Source organism: Homalodisca vitripennis, unplaced genomic scaffold (assembly GCF_021130785.1).
Source record: "Homalodisca vitripennis isolate AUS2020 unplaced genomic scaffold, UT_GWSS_2.1 ScUCBcl_3911;HRSCAF=9723, whole genome shotgun sequence".
Lineage (NCBI taxonomy): Eukaryota > Metazoa > Arthropoda > Insecta > Hemiptera > Cicadellidae > Homalodisca > Homalodisca vitripennis.
In genome coordinates this window covers 16,418-39,413 of record NW_025780052.1, presented here as the reverse complement: position 1 = coordinate 39,413, position 22,996 = coordinate 16,418, and the positions used below count along the sequence as shown (strand labels likewise).

Sequence of the window (22,996 nt, the reverse complement as noted above, 5' to 3'; positions counted from 1 at the left end):
CAAGACAACTGGTAATATGTCTTTACAATTTGTGGAAATATGTAGGCTTATTCTTTCAAGAAGGTATTACACTAATCCAAACATCTCTGTAGTCATGTGTTCAACATTTTAAAATATTACTTTTCAAACGTTCTTCTTCTTCTTCTAAGGGGCTGCCTATTGTCATGCACTTAAGACTCAAGGGCCTTTTGCGCACCCTGGAAGCACACCATGAGGCCTACCAGTCTATGATTTCAGCAGTTCCACAAACCGCTGAAAACAACCTATCAGGTCCTCCTGGGGAAATTCACCACCCTTGTCCAAACTACTAAACATGGCATACCGCGCCCTTGCTATTGTAGGACAATCAAAGAGCAAGTGTTCGGCAGTTTCATCCTGCTCATTACACATTCTACAGAGCGGATCCTCCTGAAGGATGCCGACTCTGTGAAAGATGCTTCCTCAGGTGATTATGTCCCGTGATCAGACCTATAACCCGAGATCTACTTAGTGAGAGAAGGTCAGACGCCACTCTGGAGGAAGGTGACTGTAGTACCATTCTGCTCATTCTCATACCGGGATGCAACCTCCATCTTCTCTCATGTTCAGCGTGAACCCATTTCGAGACAGCCTCAAAGGATTCACACCTTGGAATACCACAGAACAGTTGAGGGCCTGCCATAATTGACGCTGAGCCCCGGTTGGCCAGGGTATCAGCTCTTTCATTTGCAGGGATCCCCTAATGACCCAGAACACAACAAACAGTCACACTGTTGATTCTGGCAAGGGATTAAACAACTAGCAATCCCAGACAAGTTTGGATTTGAACACACAAGATTCCAGTGCCATCAGTGCTGCCTGACTCTTCATGAAAATATTGATCGTCTTACTTCTAAAATGCAGACGAAGACTCTCACAAGCACATTCCATAATGGCTGTGACCTCCACTTGAAAAACTGTAGGATAAGGACCTATAGGGACCACCAGCTCCCTGCATGGTCTCACCCCCACAATTCCAGCGCCTGTGCCGCTTTTTGTTTTAAAGCCATCTGTATGGTCAGCATAGTTCCAAACATTAGACTACTTCTCAAAACTTTAAAAATGTACTCACTGATGCCTTCCCAAGCATTTAGAGTCTTCTGCACCTTAAGGCTGGTGGGATCCCGCTCCAGCTGAGCCCTGAGCAGAAAACATCTGGAATTGTACAGTTCCCACCAGTTTCTATCTGCTACAACGCTCACCTGCGCATACATCACATCTGTAAACACACTAGACATATGCTGTAATATATACTCTTGCATTATAATACTCTTGAACAATATAATGATGTTGCAAGGATAACAGGATTTCGGACTTTGTCATCGTTATATGTAACAAAAGGTATAACAAAAGGTAAAAGGTTTCAAGGATTGAATGTATCCTCTTCGTCAGGTGGGGGAGGTAATTAATAATACATACCAAAAAAAAGAACGGAAAGAATAAAAGAAGGTAAATAAAAGGGTAAAAATACCCAAAAGCTGCTTGGAGTCCAGTCCAGATGAAGTCACTTCACTGAATGCAGGTCCCGAGCACAAGTCACGAGTAGGAGAATTAGAATCAACCATCACATTAGCATACGCGAAAGTGGGATACTCACAAGAAAATTGATGTCGGCTCTTTCTTCTGCTCCGTATCGTTTCATCTGAAACAATGGGACAGGAAGATGATGGTCAGGAGGGGAAAGAGGTAAAGGTAATCCGCTTTGGGCCCTAAATTTTGGTCCTGCACCTTAGTGTTCTCGTACTCGCGCTCGGAACTTGCATTTTGTGAAGTGACAACACCTGGACTGGACTCCAAGCAGCTTTTGGGTATGTTTGAATCCCTTTATTTCACTTCTTTGTTTTTGTATCTATTAATATCTCCCCCACCTGACAAAGAGAATAGAATACAATCCTCGAAACATACTGTACCTTTTGTAACATACAACGATGGTGAATGTCGGAAACCCTGTTATCCTTTTAAATCCATTGTCAATAACAAATTTTAAACAAAGAATAATGATGTTGGTTTCCCTCCTAATAAAGACTGAAATTAGCCCTACTTAAAACCAATCATACACAAAATAATAATATACTTATCCTTACTGCATTATGTTTAATATTCGTTTAAAATATTATTTACATGTGTAAAAACGAAAAACTTTTACAGAATTAAAAACGTTATTTTATATAAATATTTGTTATGGTTTTTACATGAATATGCACATTTGTACTGTACAAAAAAAGAACTAGATCAATTTTCAATATATAATTGTAATTACTTTCAGATTAGCCATTGCAAGTTATTGATTACTTTAATATTAATTAGTCGTAGGATAAGGAAGTATTTTACATTCCAAATTAAGGTTAAAAAAGAATTAAAATACAGTGTCTGAAATAGTTGGTTTTCTTTAACATTAATTTTAGTGTTAAGTGTTCACTTTGTCCTTTTTATGAAGCAGAGAGAATACGCTGGGACTGTAGACCTACCACGTTAAAGTACTTTTATGTGGCCACAACTTATCTTCTGGCACACAAACAAAAATATACTTCCAATAAAGCCTTTGAGATGCACCCAAAATATTTATTTATATTCTTCCTGGTTTGTATAGAATTATGAAGATCATCCATGAAGTAAAGATGCTTTGATCTGATGTATCTCATGTTTCCACTCCACTGTCTATTGTTAAGATTCTCTTGTTTCAGTATAAAACTAAAGTCATATATCAAATAGTGTATGCCTATTTTTATGCCATGTTTTATTATAAACATATAGGTAGAGCTGTTTAACTATATTTTGAATGGTTTATAATGCTGAAAAAGTCTAGCCTCACACAATATGATTCGCTGTAAACTTTTCGGGTGACAACGGTTGGTATTACAGTTCAGTAAAAAAAAATTAAAAGGCAATCATGGGACTGTTCGACAGAAATGACTACTTCTTATAACAGTATGTAAACATATATCTTGAAAAGGTATGTTTGCTAATTATTAAATGGGACACTCAATTCTGTAACATAAAAATGTTTTATATTTTATATTAATTTTATACATATTTTTGTAATATTTTTTACATATTATATTTTACAATGATCACTGACTTCTAAATATTAAAGTGATAAATATTTATATATTTTCATTATTATCGCTTGTATTAGTTTCTATAATTTGGTCAGTACCATTTTCACTACAATCTTGTATTTTCGAAATAATTGCTTAATTTTTTCATTTTCATTATATTCTAAAAATGAAATTATGGGTTTATAATAACTTAAATAAGAAATAAAAATTCTGGACTAAAATCTTGCTAAATATATTGTTGTTCCAAATCTAGTTGTATTATGTTTTTATCGTTTGACATTGTTAAATTTAACTTATCTTTTAAAAAGTCAACTAAGATTCGTAGATTTATTCAAACCAGTATTTAACCTTGTATTTTAGTCTGTGTTTAATTTTATTCACACCCTGTTATAAGAAGTAGTCACTTCTGTCCCGCAACTGACTCAATTTTTTCCCTGTGCAAAACATACATCCATAGCCTGCCAAAAGAAGTAGTCACTTCAACAAGGAGCAACAGTAACATCTGACTACTACGCCTGGATAGCCACTGAACGGAGAAATACAGACATCAAAATGACCAAGACTAGCGCCCCTAGCGCCACAGCAAACAAGGTCCGTGACATGAAACAAAAGTTTTTCCTCCCGTGAAAACATACATCAATAGCCCACCCAAAAGAAGTGATCACCTCAATAATATTATTGACCAGAGACTATACAACACCAGGTCAAAAATCATTATTTCTTTTAGGGTAAATGTAAATGCTAAGGAACACACCTCGTGTTTAGTTTTCCCCGTGTACTTAGAGGTGACATAAAAGTTCCGCTGCTCCAAAGCACACTTCACAATCTTCAGTTGAGTTTCAGCCTTAAAACGTTTTAGTTTCATCTTGAGACTCTCCACTGTTGCACTGGGCTCCAGTTTAGAAGCAAATATATTCCTTCAAAACAGAAACACTTTGAAAAATACACATTTTTTATACAATACACCAAGAGAGCTAAAATTAATTTTGACAAGTAATAAAATAAAATTACAATCTTTGAAATAAACTAAACCTACTCAAAAGTGAATTAATAAGTTAGAGAAACAAGTATTAATTAGTTATTTTTAAGAATTAAATATCTTTATTATTAATCAATTGTAAGTATTATGATCAATTATAATAAATCAAATATTGTTCCAATTTTTCAGTCAAAGTATAAAACTGTGATAAATAATTTAACTTTAAACTTTATCATGGGTTATAACAATTAAAAAAATAATATAAGCAGGAAACAAATTCTCAGAGACACTTCAGAAAACATTAAAAAAGAAATGGACTGGATTCAAGTGAAAAATATAAAGAAATATTTAATTAATTCTTATTTTAAGAAATATTAACCCGGCGTCGGGCACTTCAAATTCAAGACGTGAACAGGCGCTCACGAAGTTTTTCTCCAGGTGTCAAAATAATGCAGCTAAATGATCTACTACGTCTTTTATTTCAATTTTGAGATGCACTTATAAATGGTTACTCTTATATGCATATTTTAGGCTTTAAAATGAATGAAATAACATTTACAACTTTATGTTATTTAACTATTGACGTTATTATTTATTCAGCGATTATTCATAATCGTCTTAAATACACAATTAAATTCAAAGTAGACAATTGGTACAATGAAACCGAGTATTGAAACAAGTACATTTTGAAAATTACAAATAAATCCTAGTCTCAAAGAATGTGACGTATATATATATATATATATATATATATATATATATTTATTTATTTATTTATTTATTTAATCATATATGTTCCAAGATATAACTACTACAAATTCTCTATGAAAAATATGAAAGCAACATGTTAAATTGTAATTTATTGGAGTGTACAATGTGCAAGTTACAATAGTTTTTTATAAATAAAAATTATACAATTTATAGAAGAAAATAAATATACCTAAATGTTGCAATATTTAAATCATTTTTAACAAGAAAAACTTTGTAAACATCACTTTCTTATAACTAAATATAAAATTAAATAAGTGTAAAGAATTACAGTGTAAATGGAAAACTTACATTGTCTTTCCAGTGTCAAATATTAGTTACGAAAACATAAACATCAATAATAATGTCATCATCAGTGCTCACTTGCATTTCTTCAGTAACATCTTCAGATGCTAAGGCATTGGACACATGAGGCAGGTGCAGAGTGTTCACGAGACACGATGAACAAGTGACATTTGTTGCATCTAGTCTTTGATGGACGATTCTTCCGCCATCCACAAATAACGCACCTTCCCTGAAGTAATTCCATCTTCTGGTGGAGGTTGATGGCGTTGCCTGTTTTAGTTGGATGTTCATATTATAAACAGATTCTCTGTTTTGTGTTCAAAGGAAGACTTTGGACTGAGAGCCTTGATTGAGCATATTCCATGCATAAACTTTTTGACAGATCTTTGATAAAATTTCTCCCTTTTCATGGTTGGATTGTCAAGGTTCTTTTTTTAAGATGAAGAATGCATTGAGTGCTCCAATGTCAAGCATTGAGTAAAACAGTCTCATTGGCCAACGTCTGGTTATTCTTGCTGTACTGGTAGCTTTCTTTGTAGTTATCCACTGTATCCACTCCTCCTTTACTTGAATTATAGAACAAAATAATTTCGGGTTTCCAAAGGTTGGCGAATCACGGTTCAAGTCAAACCGCATCGTTCTTGTGCATAGATGACAAGAAGATAACATCTTTGTTTCTCTTTCCCTTATAAGAGACAATTGTGGCATTCCTTTCTGAATGCAAAGCTTGAGGATCCTACCGGTCGACGGTTTTACATAAAGAAACACACTAGGAACTTCTCGTTTATTTTTTCTTAAAGTTCTAACTAGTGTCAACCGATGATCATTCAGCAGTTTTACAAGATAGGGGAATAGACGTGAAGAAAATTGTCTGTTGTGATATTACGTCCTGTGCCAGATAGTGGTTTTGCAAGACGAATTACAACTTCTTTTCCTGAGTTGTCAACTTGATATGGACCTTCTGGTTGTTTTGCAACATAAACTTCAAGATTGTACGTATAAAACGTTTTTCGCACAAACTAAAGCGTAGATTTTTATCCCATATTTCGCAGACTTGTTCTTCATATAAATGCAAAATTGACATCGCCCCCCGAAATGATTCTAACATTTCATCAATTGTAATGAATTCGCTTACTACAAAACTTTCTTGGCAGTTCAATATGAACTGGTCAAACAAATCTCTAATAGCAGCCAGGCTGTCTAATCGTTCTCGGTCTTGTCGTGTCATAACATCATCAAAACGCATCGCCCTAAGCAAAAAATTAAATCTTTTGATGGACATCATACATCGAAAAAATTCAATTCCAGTTCCATCTTGAGCCCAGAGGTCTTCTAGAATTCGATGAGAATTTCTCATTATTGCCAGCCATATACACCAATACCGATGTTAGCTTTTATTTCTTGAACAGTTGTTAGCTTTACAATCTCTTTCTCTAAATAAATTTATCTTTGTTCTTGTTAATCCAAATATTCGTGTTTTCTACTATTGAGTTCACAATTTCATCCGTAAATATTTTTTGCCACACTTGAATTGGGGTTTGGATATTTTTTGCAGATCTACTTACACAACCCATCTGCATTCTCAAAATATTTCTGTTGGGTGTACGCACTTATCTCTCAGGTTTCTACATTCCATAACATATCACGCCCTTTACTGATGTAAGCAAGTTTTCCATTGATTCTAGGTAATATGTTATCATTCATACGTTTTGCCAAGGGCAATGCTTATAGGTCATTGATATCGTCAATCATTTATTACGAAATTTTCAGTTGATGGAATTGATTCTTCATCATATTGGAGTTCAATTTGTTCATCAATATCAGCATCACTGAGTTTTACATCAGTAATACCCACATCCTCTTCATCACTGTTTGAAAATAATTCCCCTGACAAATGCACCAGTAGGCCTGACACGGTCATGTTCTTCCTCTCTTTCCAAACTATCCAACAATCGTGATATCCTAGAACGTTCAGTTGAGTCCATTTTCAAAATTTATATTTAATTTTTTAAAATGTTTTTAATAGTTACTCACACTTCAAATAGAACACAATAAAAAATAAATCATAAAAAAAAACTAAAAACACAAGATAAAACTCACAATTCTAAGTACTTGAACGGGCGCTCACGGATATATACTCCGGTAACTCATAACGTGAACGGGCGCACACGGAGAAAAACCTCCAGTCCTTTACTAATTCTGGAACAATACTGGTGCTAGTGAAGCGATGTGGATGGGGGTTGTGCCAATCTCTACCAGGAAGGAGGCTCCGTGAAGTAACACAAATAACAAGGTCACAACCCCGCAGTATACTAGTTATTGATAACTAAATATATCAAACCCGGAGGAAAACTCTGTGATGCGCCCGACGTCGGGTTAATAAGAAACAATAATCAACTTTTGATCATTTTTGTAGTTTTTATTCATACAATGTACATTTTGGATTCAAAAAATCCATCTTCAGACATGTAGGTTAAGGCAAAAAAACCTTAGGTTCACTTATATCTTGTTACTTATATCAAACACTTTTTGAGGCTATATTTCTAATAACTCAGCAATGTATTCTATTAGTGTTATTGTTTTATCACAACAATTACTTTTTGAACCAAACAAAATGTATTATCTACTTTTTAATGATAGTGAACACACAATTCCGTAGCTATGGTAGGAAGGATTGATTCAGTTTGAATACTGAGTTAAGCTCCAGTTCACCTTTTTTTTATTACAGCGTCTGGTATCTGAAGCTGTCTCACGCTTGACTCCCCTAATCTGGAGTCATGTTCGTCTGGATAGATCTAAAGAAAGTTGGCGACTAAGAAGCTCAAAACGAAACTTTACATCATTTTTAACATACACAAATAATTAGTTGAAGGTGCACCTGATGAGATAAGGAGACTGCCACTTCATCTATTTGTAGGTGTCTTTGATATCAAAATGGTGTAAAGGTTAGTTTTGAGCTTCTTTGTCGCCGACTTTCTTTGGATCTCTTCAGACGAACATAACTCCTGATTCCAGGAGTCAAGTCTGGGACAGCGTTAGATACCAGACGCTACAATAAAAGAAAGGTGTACTGGAGCTAAACTGAATATTCAAACACACAATTGTTTGTTACAATGTACAAACTCCGGTACATGCATGAAACATAACTACGGCTAGTAGCACAGTCTGGCTTGAAGCAGTTATTACTAATAACTTGTTCCCTGTGATTCCGCTCACAAAAGACATTTTTCAGTCAAACAGTGTGATTTTCAAGCTATAGTAATGCATGAAACAATTTATAAAACATGAAGTTTATCAACTTTTTGTTTCAAAATGGACCAATAACAATTGGATAATGAAAAATGTTAATTCTTATGACGTACTTCAGATAACCCGGATCTTTGTGTACCTAGTGTATTTATATTAAAATTTCATACTTCTTAACCCTTTGGCAACTGCCCGATAACACAAAAAGGAAGCCACAAAAACAGTGTGCTTTTTGAAAAGGATTTTCAGAAGTTCAGAGAAATTGTTATATATCACGAACAAGTCTGACCCTCTACCTACAAATTTTATTTAATAGATTATAAAATGAGTTTCCAGAATATATGCCTCTTACTTGAGAAAAACATATGGCTATATATTTATATTCCTTATAATATCCATTGTTAATTTGTACAATTTGGAAAAACAGTAATATCACTCCTATTTATAATAAAAATGTAAAATTGGTACTTAAACCTGCTTATATTTTTATAGAGGATGCATTTATGTAGAACTAAGGAAAATATGATGTATTAGTGATTGCTTTTTTACAGCTGGTGTCTTAACATAGACGTTGCGGGAAGACATTGATGCATGGACATAGATATTAAATATATACAAACTTCAAGTCAAATATTTTGTAAAACCTTGATATCGCCTTGCTTTGATTATATCTAGGGTTTAAGCTGTGATCACATTTGTCGCAATTTGTGAAATGAGTCAAGAAAATGTGACACTGTTGAGAAAAGCTCTTGCAAAATTGTGACAAAAGTGTGTGTGACAAAAAATAACTAACCGCAAAAAGTATATCGTATTTTTAAAAACCAGTATACAGCGTCAAAATATTGTTTTCCAATACAATAAGATTTCATGTATACATGTAATTTCATGTAATAAGCAAGCTAAATTCTAATTTACCTTCCGTAATTTTCACTCAACTAGTTAGTTTGTAAATTACATGAAAAACATAAAACCAATATTTAAGACTATTAATGTTGGTTTTATGTTTTTCATGTAATTTAACAGTGACCAATATAAGCTCCATCTACAGCATAGTTAGTTTGTAGTCAACGTTTATAATAGGTTATCTATATTTTTGATGTGAGCGTATTATCCAACGAACTGCCATGCTTGTTGCTATGACATCAGTACTGTTAACGCTGTGGCTTGCACACATGCGATTATGAACAAAAACAAACATTGTACGCTTCTAAACATTTTGTCTTGTTGTGTGTGACTAGTACTGGAGATTTTTTGAGATTATGTTATAGTAAGATTTTATTTTGATATGTCATACATTTGAACAAGACCAAGTATAAAAATTTAAGCAATTTGTTAATGATTTCTATTGGAGGTACTCATAGAAAGGACTAATTTTCAATGAGATTTAAACATTAGTGTTTACAAAACAAAGAAGGGTGAAAAGTTAATGATGTTGATAGGACCTAATAAGTTTCTTTTTTAAAGATAAACTAATGTTAAAAGTAACTTGTTTTAAGAAATAAAAAAAATCGCCATACTACTTAATTTTATATTGAGAGAAGACTTTTTGTACACTTTTCCAATAAATTTAACATTTTATTTTCTAACCATACTGATTTTAATCAAACCTTTTCACAAAAATCTTTCAATTATTGAAGTTCAAAATATTTAAGAACAGTATATTTATTAATGTAAATATTGGTTCTGGAAGCTCAAATATTATAAAACATCAGAATGTTTTTCAATAAATATTACTTAAATCTCCACGAAACACCAATGCTATTAATAAGTGCTACAGGACAAATATTTTTGCAAGTTTTTGAGAAATGTGTTTCTTTGTTGATAAAAATGTGCTATATAATGAGTATAAACCAACTATTGTTTAACTTTTGACATATTTGAAATTTGTCACCAAGCGGTCAAAACAATTTGGAAAACAATTTCATAGACAAGTTTCTAAAATTATTTGTAAGGGAAACATTTGTACGTAAATGTACCTATACACGGCCCGTGTCTCCCAGGCGACGAGATCATCTCTGGCTGTAGGGTCAGTCTTGTTCCACTGATCCAGAAGGCGGTTAACTTTGTTGGCCCAGTCACCTGACGCAGTGGACGGTAGTGATAGAAAGTGCTGAAATAAACAAATCAACTTTAATTGGAGAAGGTACATGTGAGTCACTGTATCTGGAATCACAGATAACAAAGAATCACAGATAATCAAGAATCACAGATAACCGAGAATCACAGATATGTCAATCACTAGATGGTTACATGTTACAATATATAACACTATGTATTAAGAATCGAAATCTTAATACATACGAAATCTCTTTCTCAGGTGTCAAAAATTCTAAGACAAAGTTAAGCATACACTATTTTATATACAACAATGGCAACTGTCCGCAATTTTAAAAGAATTAGAAGATTTAAAAGAATCCTGTTATTCTTTTAAATAATCCATTGTCAATAACAAGCTTTAAACAAAGAATAATTATATGTGACTCCAATTGAGTATCTTGCACTCGAATTAACATTGTGAAACGGTTGTTTACAGTTTCAGATAGTTAAGTGTTACTAAATGATCAACTGATAAATTTCTTATGCGTAAAGAAAATAACTGTTTTCTGAAGACTTTTAATAACATAAGCATATTGAATGTTATGAGGGCCACAAGTGGGTATTTCTGGTTTTAAACCCAGCATAAAGTCATATTAGCTCGAAACATCATGACTGAGCCAATACTAAGGTGTTCACAAAAGGGTGTCACAAAATTCAGTCAGTGAGAGTACACATCATTATAAACAAAAATGTAATATAAACTTAGGTCAAGAAATGTCACTTTTGACTTTTGCCGCTAGAATCATTTTGTAGTTTTTATAAAAAACATTAAATGTCTAGAACTAGTAAAGCTACAGCTATGAAACCTCGCACATTGGTATTATAAAGAGGAAATTTTTTTAATAATTGTGTGATTTGCTGTAATATAAACAAAATGGCACCTGTTGAAAATGTTGAAAGTCAAATAACAAAAGAACCAGTATAGTTATAAAAAATGCACAAGATATCAGGTTATTCTTATTCTATTACTTTTATAATCAGATTTGGAAACTAACATCATTGAAGGCAATTGATTGTCGAATCTTCTGGCCTGAGACTCACGGGTGTCCATGATGATGAAGCATATTTATTTACAAATTGAAAGTAGTCTTAGTAAATCTTACACCTTAATTAATTAGTCAGTATACAATATACTCACATGGATGTCCATAATGGATTGCAAACTGAGCAGGTGGTGGGATCGCAGGTTGTTGGAAAGAGAGTCCAACTGTTGCCACGTACTCAGGAACTGCAGGAGACTATTCTCGCAGGTCATCTTACTTCGCTGTACGTCATCCTTTACTATTTCTATGACACTCAGATACTCCCCCAGGTGTGACTACAACAAACACAAGAGAGAAAAGTAAATTCTGTATATAATCATTATAACTGTCTATCTTCCCTTGCCTAGCTCTGGCTATCTCCACTATGAGCCACAACATATGTACAACTCTGATGTACATTTTAACATAATAATATTGAATATGTATTAACTTTTAATAGACACAAGATAGACGTGTAACTTCATGACTAGACATGTTACCCTGATATGTTCAGACTTCTGGTTGTCAGCCAGCCATTGTGACAAGGCCCTGTTGAAGTCGTCTGCCACAGACAGCACACTGGTGTTCTGCGTACAGTGGATCTCCGACAGGAACAGCCAGGGCAAAAGGTGGTCTTTGTTCCTAAAATCAAAAAGTAAGATTAAAACATTTAATAGCATGTGTGTTTAACACATATTTTCTGCCAAAAGCAGCATTGAATAGCACTTGAAGAAATAACATTAAAAAACAAAGAATTAGATTTTCATAGTTTACACTGCATTTATATAAATTTAAAAAAAATAAAAAAGATCTGTTAAAAGCTATTAGAATTTAACAAAATAATATGAATATAACAAGGATGAATAACAGTACAGAAATAAAACAAACATTTACAGAGATGAAATAAAAATACAAGACAGTGGAGTATGTCGTATATATATTCATACCACTGCAAAATGTAATTCAGTGTTTCAAAACATAAATAAAGATAAAATAACAACAATAACAATGAAGAGTGTAATATTTGTAAAGTAAAACAATACTTATACTGATTAAGCGAAGAAAATTTACTAAGTCAGATTCGAAAAATTCTTCAATTATTGTGCATGAGTGTACAAACTCAGTTTTAAATGTATTCTTTTCTCGGTGGAATAAAAATGTATGAACATAATATATTACTCACCATTAACAATTATTTAGTACATAAAATATTTATAAAATATTGTGCCACAACTACAAGTTTACTTTATCTTATCTTACTTATAATTATAATTTGAAACATAAAAGTAACATTACCAGTCATCAGTCCAAATATCATCTAGTACACCCTCCAGCTGAACTTTCTTCAAGGTGTCATTCAATTTTGTCCAATCTGACAGGTGAGCGAAGCACTGTCAATAAATCAATATAAATCAGTACAAATTTAAAAAGTCTAAAACAAAATTAATTAATAGAAATCTTACTATGTGAGTTTTTTAATGCAAAGATCATTTTGATTTATAGTTTTAGATTTATAATTTGTGTATGTATTTTTTTTTATGTAGCAATACAGAGTATAATTCTTAATTATGGATTTCTTTTTTAAATGTGTAAGCAATAATGTTTGTTAGGTTTGATAATTTTCTCATTATTTAAAATTAATTTATGATTATTCATTAATTTGTAAAGTTGTCACAAATCTTATTGAAGGGTGATCCCTTGCGTTGTAATTCTGCGGGATGAGATATTTTTCGACCTCTATACTGATACTTTTTTCTGGTCAAATCTAACAGACTACGGAGACATCTTTAGTTTGCCTAATCACTTTTACTAATAAATTATATTTTATTACTTTAATAGTATTGTAAACGGTTTGTAGTATAAAGTTCACTCATTCCATTTTTAAGTTTTGATTTTGGTCAATAGGATCTAGCTAACCCGAGTAAAGAAATTAAATAAAACAAAAAATATTATTAAAGTAAGATGTGGCAAATTTAAAATTAAAAAACAAACCGGAAAACATTATTAACCAGAGTGCCCAGCATTATTCTGTCACAAATTTCTGTATATTTTCGGTATTTTCCAGGATTCAAGGATCATTTGTGGCAAGCACCTATAGCAAGCATTACAGTCTTCCGGCAGAAAATAAGTAAACAATATTTATAAAATTATAAGTTAATCAAATAATTAACTGCCTAAATAGAAAAATGCAAAACAGTACTCTGCCTACTTAATTATAGGAGAAGGGTAAGGCACTTCGATGCTGTATATTAAAGTAGAAACACAGTAGGCGACGGTACACCCAGAGTAAAACCATTCTGCTCAATATTTCAATACTGAGTATGGCATTTAAAATTTGTTTCCTATTAAAAAAATTACATTTTTATAACTCTTAATCTTTCCCTCCCGTACTACTGGAATTCCTGAGCATTAATTAAATGCATTTGAATGTTAACTAAACGTACGACAATAGATGCGCTTTATTCATGACGGCTGCCTGTTATTGATCGGAAACTGATTGTCATAATAACCAAATTCCATTTTGCACTGTACACTGGCGCATATGAGAGTTTTTTCCATGTGGGAAGGATGACAGTGCAATTATTAAGATCTGCGCAAAAGCTCTATTCTGTGTTGGATTGCGTACTATACATTACACCTGAAAACTGTTTATAGTGACTGTAATTAACTTTAATTTGAATACATTTATATTATGATTGTTTTTTCTGGTTTTTGGTAAATTGGAAAATTTTATGTTTTCTATTCATTATGTTTCTATACATTATTATTCATTTACTTATTTGTAAAAATATATATTCAGTCATTAAAATTCAGTTTTAATTTTCCTATTTCTTATAATAATTTTAGAAATCTTATTTCAAATAGAACTTTAAGCAAATTAACATTATATTTGTAAAAGATAATTGCAGGCTAAGAAGAAATATAGAAATTTAAATGCAGCGCTCTAAGGGATATCATATCAGAACTCTTGTAGAACAATTTCAGCTTTAACATATAACAACCTCTATTAAAAACTAGCTTACTTACTTTTATAGGCTTGCTTAATAAATCACTGCCACAAACCTTACAATTAACCTGGTTAGTGCAGAGTTACGCCCCACTGGAGCTTATCACAGGTGAAAAGCACCAACCATTTGACCAAGTTAAGTTTTAATGATTCTAAAAACGATTTATCTGATTTAAAAAATAATATAAAATTAATTCAGTTGACAGAAAAAATGTAACCACACATTCGGGGTGAACAGGTCTTTAGGAACACTGTAATCCAGATCACTCATTCACCTGAGTGACCCGTTAGAATTGAACAGGGCTGTTACCGAATGACACATCTTAAATGATGCCATTTTAGTGCTGATATCAGCTGACTTGCAGACAAGATCTTATCTCTCATCACCATTCGTCTCATGGTGCATTGACTAGCTAACAATGTATACTGTGTAATGTCTTTCAATACATTAAAAACCACAATGGTAAAATCATTTATTAATATAATTTAATGTTAAAAAACTGACGTAGCAATTGCAGAATTTATCGAGACCATGGAAGTTTTATTCTTAAAGTGCATTTTAGAGAACTGAAAATTTTGAAACTAACAAAAGGTTCACTTTTCCTGGATAGTGATAAAAATGTCCTCATTTTCCCATAAAGTCCAGGCTATTTTTATTTTTCCATACACTTCCTGAATTCTTGATTTTTCAGGATTGATAATGATATCCTGATTAAAAAATGGTAAATTATTCCAATAAATAATTACTTATTAAATACCACTAGGGATTTTCATGAACACATAATTAAATTCAAAGTAATAAACTTTAATAATAGTGTGAAGTTAAAGTTTTTTCTATATTCACTAGTAGAGATAACAGTAACAAATTATTATAAAGTTTTAAACACAACTAGGAGAGCTTGTACATAAACAAGAAATACCTTGAAACAAGCCTCGTACAGAAAGTTCTCTGCAGGACTGTCTTTGCTGTTTGGCAGAGATTGGGTGTAAAGCTGCAAAGCAAACTTCCAACGCCTCTCATCCTCAACCTGCAGAGCCTCCCTCACAGAGTTAGCACATGCCTCAGCAATCTTGTCCTCAAACAGGCCTTGCACCACATCCTTTTCTTCCATACTGTGGTATATCCTGTACATGTCAATGGTAGCTATCACGGACAAGCAGACTGGATCCTTGGATTACCTGACCTACCGGTTGTACTAAATCTCGTACAGTTCATTTCAGCAAACCCGAATCTGATGTCTCATGAATGTTTGTATCAAACTAATAGTACTATATATAATCTCATGCCTCATCAAGTTGTATGTTTGTTTTGTACGCATAATGTTCAGCGATTATTCCTACAATGATCTTTGTCATGTGTCTATCAACACCATATTTTGTGACTGTAACATCTGTATCTGCTTTGTCTATTTGTGTTTTATTTATACTGTACCAGAATTATCCATATCGAGTTGTACAACCTTTTTTCATATTACGACAATGTAGTTCATGTTTATTAACAGCCTTTGTGATGCAGCCATTCATTTTTCATCAAATTTCCTATACACTTTGTACCATACCATTTGTACTATTACAGGTAACTGTTCATACCACATCAAGTGTTAAACTCCTTTCTGTTGTCACCATTTAATTCATATTGGTTTGAAATGTGTCACATGTTACTTAATTTTATACTTTCAAGTTCAATAACCGCATCCATTTTTTTATTACAATGCGTTGCAATTAAATTCAACTCAAAAGTTCGAGTACTTTCAAACAGTTTTGCTGTTTTATACAAAAAGCTAACAATACACAACAAAACTTAACAGTGGATCATTAAACAACACAAACACACACACTCACATAAATTACGCATTTGTACCTTTAATTAGTGTTGATGTATGTTTCTAAATATTAAATCATTTACAACTATAAATAAACTGGGAACTTGAAAATCGTTTTGATTTGTAGCCATTCCTCATTTGAGTTAAGGATGTTAGCCTCGGTGCTGTAATAGTGGTCTGAATCATATGGATAATGGAATGGAGGAGTGAGGTAAAACCTTGTTGGTTATGTTTGTCCCTTAATGCACTCATACTCAATCAAAGGAATCTAAAGATGGCCACAGTTTGAAGCTGAGCTGAATGAATGAATGAATAATTCCATTACTTTTACATGAACTACAGATGTGAAACTATGAAGAAAGATTTCCTTCTCCATCGGATAAGTATAAAATTGAGGAAGGAATCAGAAAAGACGTACTGAATCAATAAATGAAATATATTGTTATAGTTTGTATAATTATTATGTTCACTGAAGTAAAAACATTGTAATGTTAAAATCCTATTGTAACTATTTTTTCTATTGCTAAAGCGATATTGTAAATAAATATAAGTGAAGTAAATTTAGTTGAATTAATCTTTAAAAGGTTTTGTATAAAAGTATTCACTTTGTTGACAATGTTTAATGTGGGATTAACTGTGCGAAAACAGCACTCTTGAAGGCAATATTGTGTATGTCCCACTAAAATGGGAATCGGTAAAATTACATTTTACTGCCTTACAAAATTTAACATTACATAGTATGTATATACTGGAGTGTGTAATGTATGTCAGATCTAACAAGTGTAATTTTGAAACTTACAGTAACATATATAATTATAATATGCCAAACAAAAATGATGTAGTTTTGCCTCAACATAATTTAACATTCTTTAAGAAAAAAGCTTCCTATGATGGAATAACGTTTTTAAAAATTATTACAAAATAAATTCAGGCTGTTCATGATACTAACAAATTTAGATCAATTTTATAATAATTTTTGGCACAAAAAGCTTTTTATTCGCTGGAGAAGTTTTACAATCATCAAAATGACAAGTAAATTAAATTAAATGATAAATTTAGTGAAATATTAATTGAGCTCATACATACAACCTGTATTCTTTTATTTTTTATAAAATTAAATTTGTTAATAGTATAGAATTATATCCTAAAATGAATTGGTTTAATATTCATGTATTGTGACACTCTTCATTGTATGGAACATGAAACATGAATAAAAATGTTTTGACTTTGACTATTGTTACACACAAACAAATATCTGCCTTGGCAGTCTCATGGAGGTATATAAGATGTAAGCTTCACAAGCAATCCTATTTCATACCAACCTCATGTCTTATTGCTTTATATTAAACAAAAACTAGTGAGGTTGTATGGTGAGGATGCCTATAGAGCCACATGAAAATCTGGTGGTTTAGGTTGTTTACTGAATATAATTGGCTCTTGGCCGTTCTGGACCATGTGTTTTTTGTAATATTCACCTTAGCCTAGAACATGAAGATACTCAGAGAATGACCAAACTTGTAAAGGAAAATTATACTACAGAACTTTTGATTAAAAATAACTATCAGTTATTTAAGAAGTTATTTAAGGTAAGACGAAAAACAAAAGTTGCAAGCAAATTAACAAAGAATAAAATCCTATTTATCTCACTACTGTAATTAGTCCTTATGTAAAAGGAATATGAGGCAAAATTCGTAAGATAAATAATAAACATCCGTACTGTTTTTAAATCAAAAATTAATCTAAGAAGTTACTTAACAAAATTAAAACAAAAAAAACTGGAATCTAAGAATGTAATATATAAAATTGACTGTGGAGGCAAACAGACTCATATCGGCCAAACATCAGACATGTGGAAACGAGGCTAAAAGAACATATTTACAATTATAAAAAAGAAAACATTGAAAAGTCTAAATTAGTTGAACATGCTATAAAGGAAAATCACGATATAAAATTTGAATCATTAAGTGTAGTTTTTAAAGAATCTTCCTCAACAAAAAGAAACAAAATTGAAAGTGCATGTATGACTGTTTTGAAAAATAAATGTATTTCCCAGCCTTTCGTAAATTTCAGTGACATTTTTCTACCATTAGTTAAAGAAGAAATCCATTCAAAAATTATTAATTGCAAACACATTTTTCTACATAATACTTTTATAACTTATTATTTTTTGGTCTTTACAATTAGTTTTAAATTTTATTCTAACTATTTTCTCACAGGTTTTTTTTCTATTTTATACATATGTTTGTCTGTAAACAATAACTGATGATGTATTAACCGGCGAAAGCGCTTTTAAAATAAATTAATATTGTGGAATAAATAAAAATGTCTTTTATATTAATGACCAAACAAGTACATCTCTGCTATGATTGGTTGGCTACTCACTCTGCGAGGTACACCCAGTCATCTGCATGGGCGCTGCCTCGGGCTCTCTTGGTAGGAGGCTGCCTACCGCTGTTAGCCATCAGCTTGGCTTCTATTAACAACACTCCTAGAGACATCTGGTGGCTGTTCTTGCACACTAAAACACAACATTTGGCTTTGTTTTCAAAAAATCCTTTCTCTAGTCACCACACACAGTCACATTAAGTACTGGAAACGTATTATCGTAAGCAATTAGAGCAGGGTTCTCAACCTGGGGGTCACCACCCCCCTGTGGACCTAAAAAAAATGTTGTTCCACAATGACTGTGACGACCCCCACCATATAATTGTAAGACTAGACCGATAACATCTTATACGGTCTCAATCAGCCAATTTAAAATATTGAATTATCAGTAACATATTTTATTTTTATTCAACATAACATTAAATGATTAATTGTAATGATGAACAATAAATCAGTCGTATTAGGTTAAGCAATGTAGATGGAAAAGATATAATTTAATATATGAATATTGTAAGTCCAGGTCTGTCACTAGTGCAGTTAACTTGCAGGAAACAAGCAGAAATGTGCCGATTCTGCTGATGTAGTGTCTGGGACAACGCCACTCTGGGTGGAAGTCCATTGTTCTCAGGACAGTCATGTCAGGGTTTTGAACACGTTGAGCTCATGCGATATCGCTCACATAAACACATTATTCTGACACATTGTACTGTCCCCAAACTGTGCCCACAAACGAGTTGAAATTTCTGACGGTTTAAAACCTTTATTGGTTAAAAACTTTATGATAATCCATTGTGCAATAGACGAAGGGACTCGGTCATGGCTGTACTGACGGTAATGACGAGCTAGAAAAATAACCAGAACGGTTCCCCACTCCTCATAAACCAAACATCTACTCCACACAGCATTATCTTCGTAATACGTTCTAAGAAGAATAGCAAAATTACCGTTTATATTTGGTTTACCAATGTAAAAAGTAAAATCTAAAAAATTAAAGTTGTGGTATCACAGGCACTCGTAAACATAATAAAATACATTTATTTCATCCAAGTCATACGTATTAAATACTCACGATTGAAAGTCGATAATACGCATTAAATACTCAGATGCTAGAAAGTCAATAATAGGCATTAAATACTCAGATGCTAGAAAGTCCATAATACGCATTAAATATTCAGATGCTTGAAAGTCGATAGTACACATTAAATACCCAGACACTAGAAAGTCAATAATATAGGACTTTTGGACATGTGTACAACTGTTTTTATAAAATAGTATATTTTCATTCACTAGCATCAGAAAAATATTTGCTACATATAAGTCAGAAGTGTAACAATTTCTTTACGTTCCGAGTATGAGATTACAAGTCGTTATATTTATTTATCCTAATAACACAGTTCGGTAAGGTAACTCACTGAAAAGTGGCATAAATTGATCATGGTTTGAAAGTGTGTAGTATCTAATAGTAGAGAGGTACTCACCATCAGTAATGGTGGCTGTGGGGGTAAGGCAGTGTTCAGGTCTGACCAGGCACATCTCCAGCACAGAGGCCATTAGTATAGGCAAGTGTCTGGTGGAGGTTTTCAGAATGTTATCTAGGGCAGCTGACAGTCCGGCTATATTCTCCTGTGTCTTCTCCAGTCCCTTGTACAGACACACCAGCAGCTGTCTTGCTACCAACTGGTCTCTCTGAAATGGAATGTTACTAGGAATAGGAAGAATAAGAATAATTTATCAACACAACATAACTCAAAGGTTTTCTGTGTAAGTCAAGACATCAGTATCCAAAGTAATTATAAAAAAGCAACAGAACAACTGTTTACAATAGAGCATACAATTTAAAGGTAAAACACAATAAATTCTTGTAACAATTTTAAGTTATTCCTACTACAAAAAAAATCGGTGTAATCAAGACATGGGTATCACAAGAGCCTCGTGGAGACTGTAGAAACCCTTCCCGATCAAGTAAGTCTTTAAATAATTTTTTAAACTGTTTACGTTTGTTTGAATTTTGATTACATTTGGAAGTAAATTGTAGAGGTTGGGCCAAAATAAAAAATTTAGTTTTTGAATAGGTTGTCTGAAACGGTTTTAAATTAGGTAATTTCTGTGCCGTGTGTTCAGATCATGATTTAAATGTGGAAAAAGATTTTTATTTAAAAAAACAAACATTTTTCAAACGATTTGAAAAATTAGAAGAGAGGGCAAGGTAAGGATCCCGCTGGATCGGAAACGCTCTCTACAGCTCTCATTCCCCAGATGACCCTCAACGCTCTCTTTTGAAGAGGTAGAGTTAATTAATGAATTAAAGTTAATGACACTAGAAAATCCCCAAAATATTATTCCGTACCTCAGCTTTGACTCAAATAAGCCTAAATAACCCAGTTTACATTATTTTTCTAACAAAAGTGACAATAATTGTTTCCTTCCAAACTGTTAAAAGCTGTTTGGACTACCAGGTGTGAGATTCCTACAGAATAGAAACAATGAATTAACATCAGGGAATGGAATGGAAATAACTATAGAACTTCATATTTTACTTTATAATCCTTTGAAATAACTGTTAAAATGGTGTTGTCTTCTAATTCACATTTTATTTGCATTATTTAAATTATAAATACATACAGTAAAGTAAAAATAAAATTAAGGATGTCTTATTTTACCAAGCGAAGTTAGGGCTAAGAAGCCCTCTCTAACATTTAACCTGGGGATCAACAGCTTAAAGGCGACTTCCGAGCCCAACACAACAACGGACTGCTTGCAAGGACAGGATCGCTCAGTGGTCACCCATCCAAGCAGCAGCCACACTCGACATTGCTTAATTCGGTTATCTTACGATAACATTATAAAGCTAATAAAATACTGTTAAATTAAACAACAAAATTATTTACAAAATGACTTATTTATTTTGGAATTTTAAAAATATTGTATAAATGTAAAAAGGTTAATGGTAAAAAAGTAATATGACACACCATACCTAAACTATAACAGACACAATACAGATACCGACCTCAATAACCAACTGAATTTTGTTTAGTGTTACAATTTATTGTTATCACTAATTTTTTACTCAGTGATAAATACAATTTGATAGTAATTGATAAGAATCAAACAAAATGTTCAAATCATAATAGAATATGTTGTGCATTAAAATTCAAAGTAAGTCAGAAGTGTTAATTAGTTCAATGAATTACTAATGAGTTACTTGTCAACAGTATGACAAACTGTAAGCAACTTAGCACCAATCTGATAGCTGACCACTTACATTGAGTTGAGTAGTTTTAACTACTGCTTGTTTCTTTAGATAATGTTTGAACACTGACGTGTAATGGAACACCCTACAAGTAAATAGGAGAATTTGCATAAGTATTTCAAATGAAATCCACATTAATAGTAGCATTTCGATCAGGGAGATGACGTTTGGAATAGCAATACATTACTATGGGTCAGAAACAGAAACTGTCTTTATTCTATATACATATCACATCATAAATAGTATTGTAGTAATAAATTCATACTTAAAGAAATATTTGTTAAATTTTGTGTAATTAATGACATTGTAACATATTGACCTTAACACTTTTAGAATTGTATATACAAGTGCTTAAGCCTATTCTTGAATAACTTACGCCGTAATACTCTTGAGTTTTTTAATGGAACTTAGTGCTTGTATTACAGAACATTGCTCTGTTAATTTATTGACTTTTAAAATTCCAATGATGATACAACATATTATTATTTCAGTATCAAATATCAGTCTTTCAAAATATACTGAACTGGAAGCAAACCAATTTACTCATAATAATAAAGAAACACATACCACAATTAATTTTTAAGTTTTTTTTAATAAATTGATTATATTACACGAAGGTATATAGCAATATGTACTTTTTAAATCTTTTTAGAAAATCTCAAAACACCAATACAGTTGTGATATTTAAAAAATTCATTACTGCCATTTCAAAGATTATCATGGATACTAAATGAAGTTGCCAATCCAGTACCTACAAGAATGGAGTAGAAAATGCCAATAATGAATAATATAATATCTTTTTGTTCCTTAATATTTTGATCTTAAAGGAAATTCAGGTACAGCAGAATCACATAATTTTTATCCTAACTTAAAGAAAACTTACTTAAACATTTATAAGCACTTGACTGAATAATATAATTGTAATACATTACCGTCATTTGAATAAAGTTTTAAAGTAGGTAGGTATTGAGACGTAAATTATACAAATGGCAATGTTACTGATTCGAAAGTAAAATGAACTGCACATCCAACTCCATGGATATTATCTTTGGATCCT

General features: G+C 32.3%; 1 protein-coding gene across 1 annotated transcript in view; it reads right to left on the bottom strand.

Annotated features, from left to right (window-relative positions):
- LOC124372741 (DNA-dependent protein kinase catalytic subunit-like) overlaps positions 1–22,996 on the bottom strand; it is a gene marked incomplete at both ends in the record, with an annotated part of 64,391 nt that overhangs the window by 29,313 nt on the left and 12,082 nt on the right. Inside the window, 9 exon segments of the mRNA XM_046831152.1 lie at positions 1,091–1,220; positions 3,832–3,994; positions 10,332–10,465; positions 11,591–11,770; positions 11,975–12,116; positions 12,771–12,865; positions 15,402–15,606; positions 18,687–18,822; positions 20,168–20,375. Coding sequence (XP_046687108.1) covers positions 1,091–1,220; positions 3,832–3,994; positions 10,332–10,465; positions 11,591–11,770; positions 11,975–12,116; positions 12,771–12,865; positions 15,402–15,606; positions 18,687–18,822; positions 20,168–20,375 — 1,393 coding nt within the window.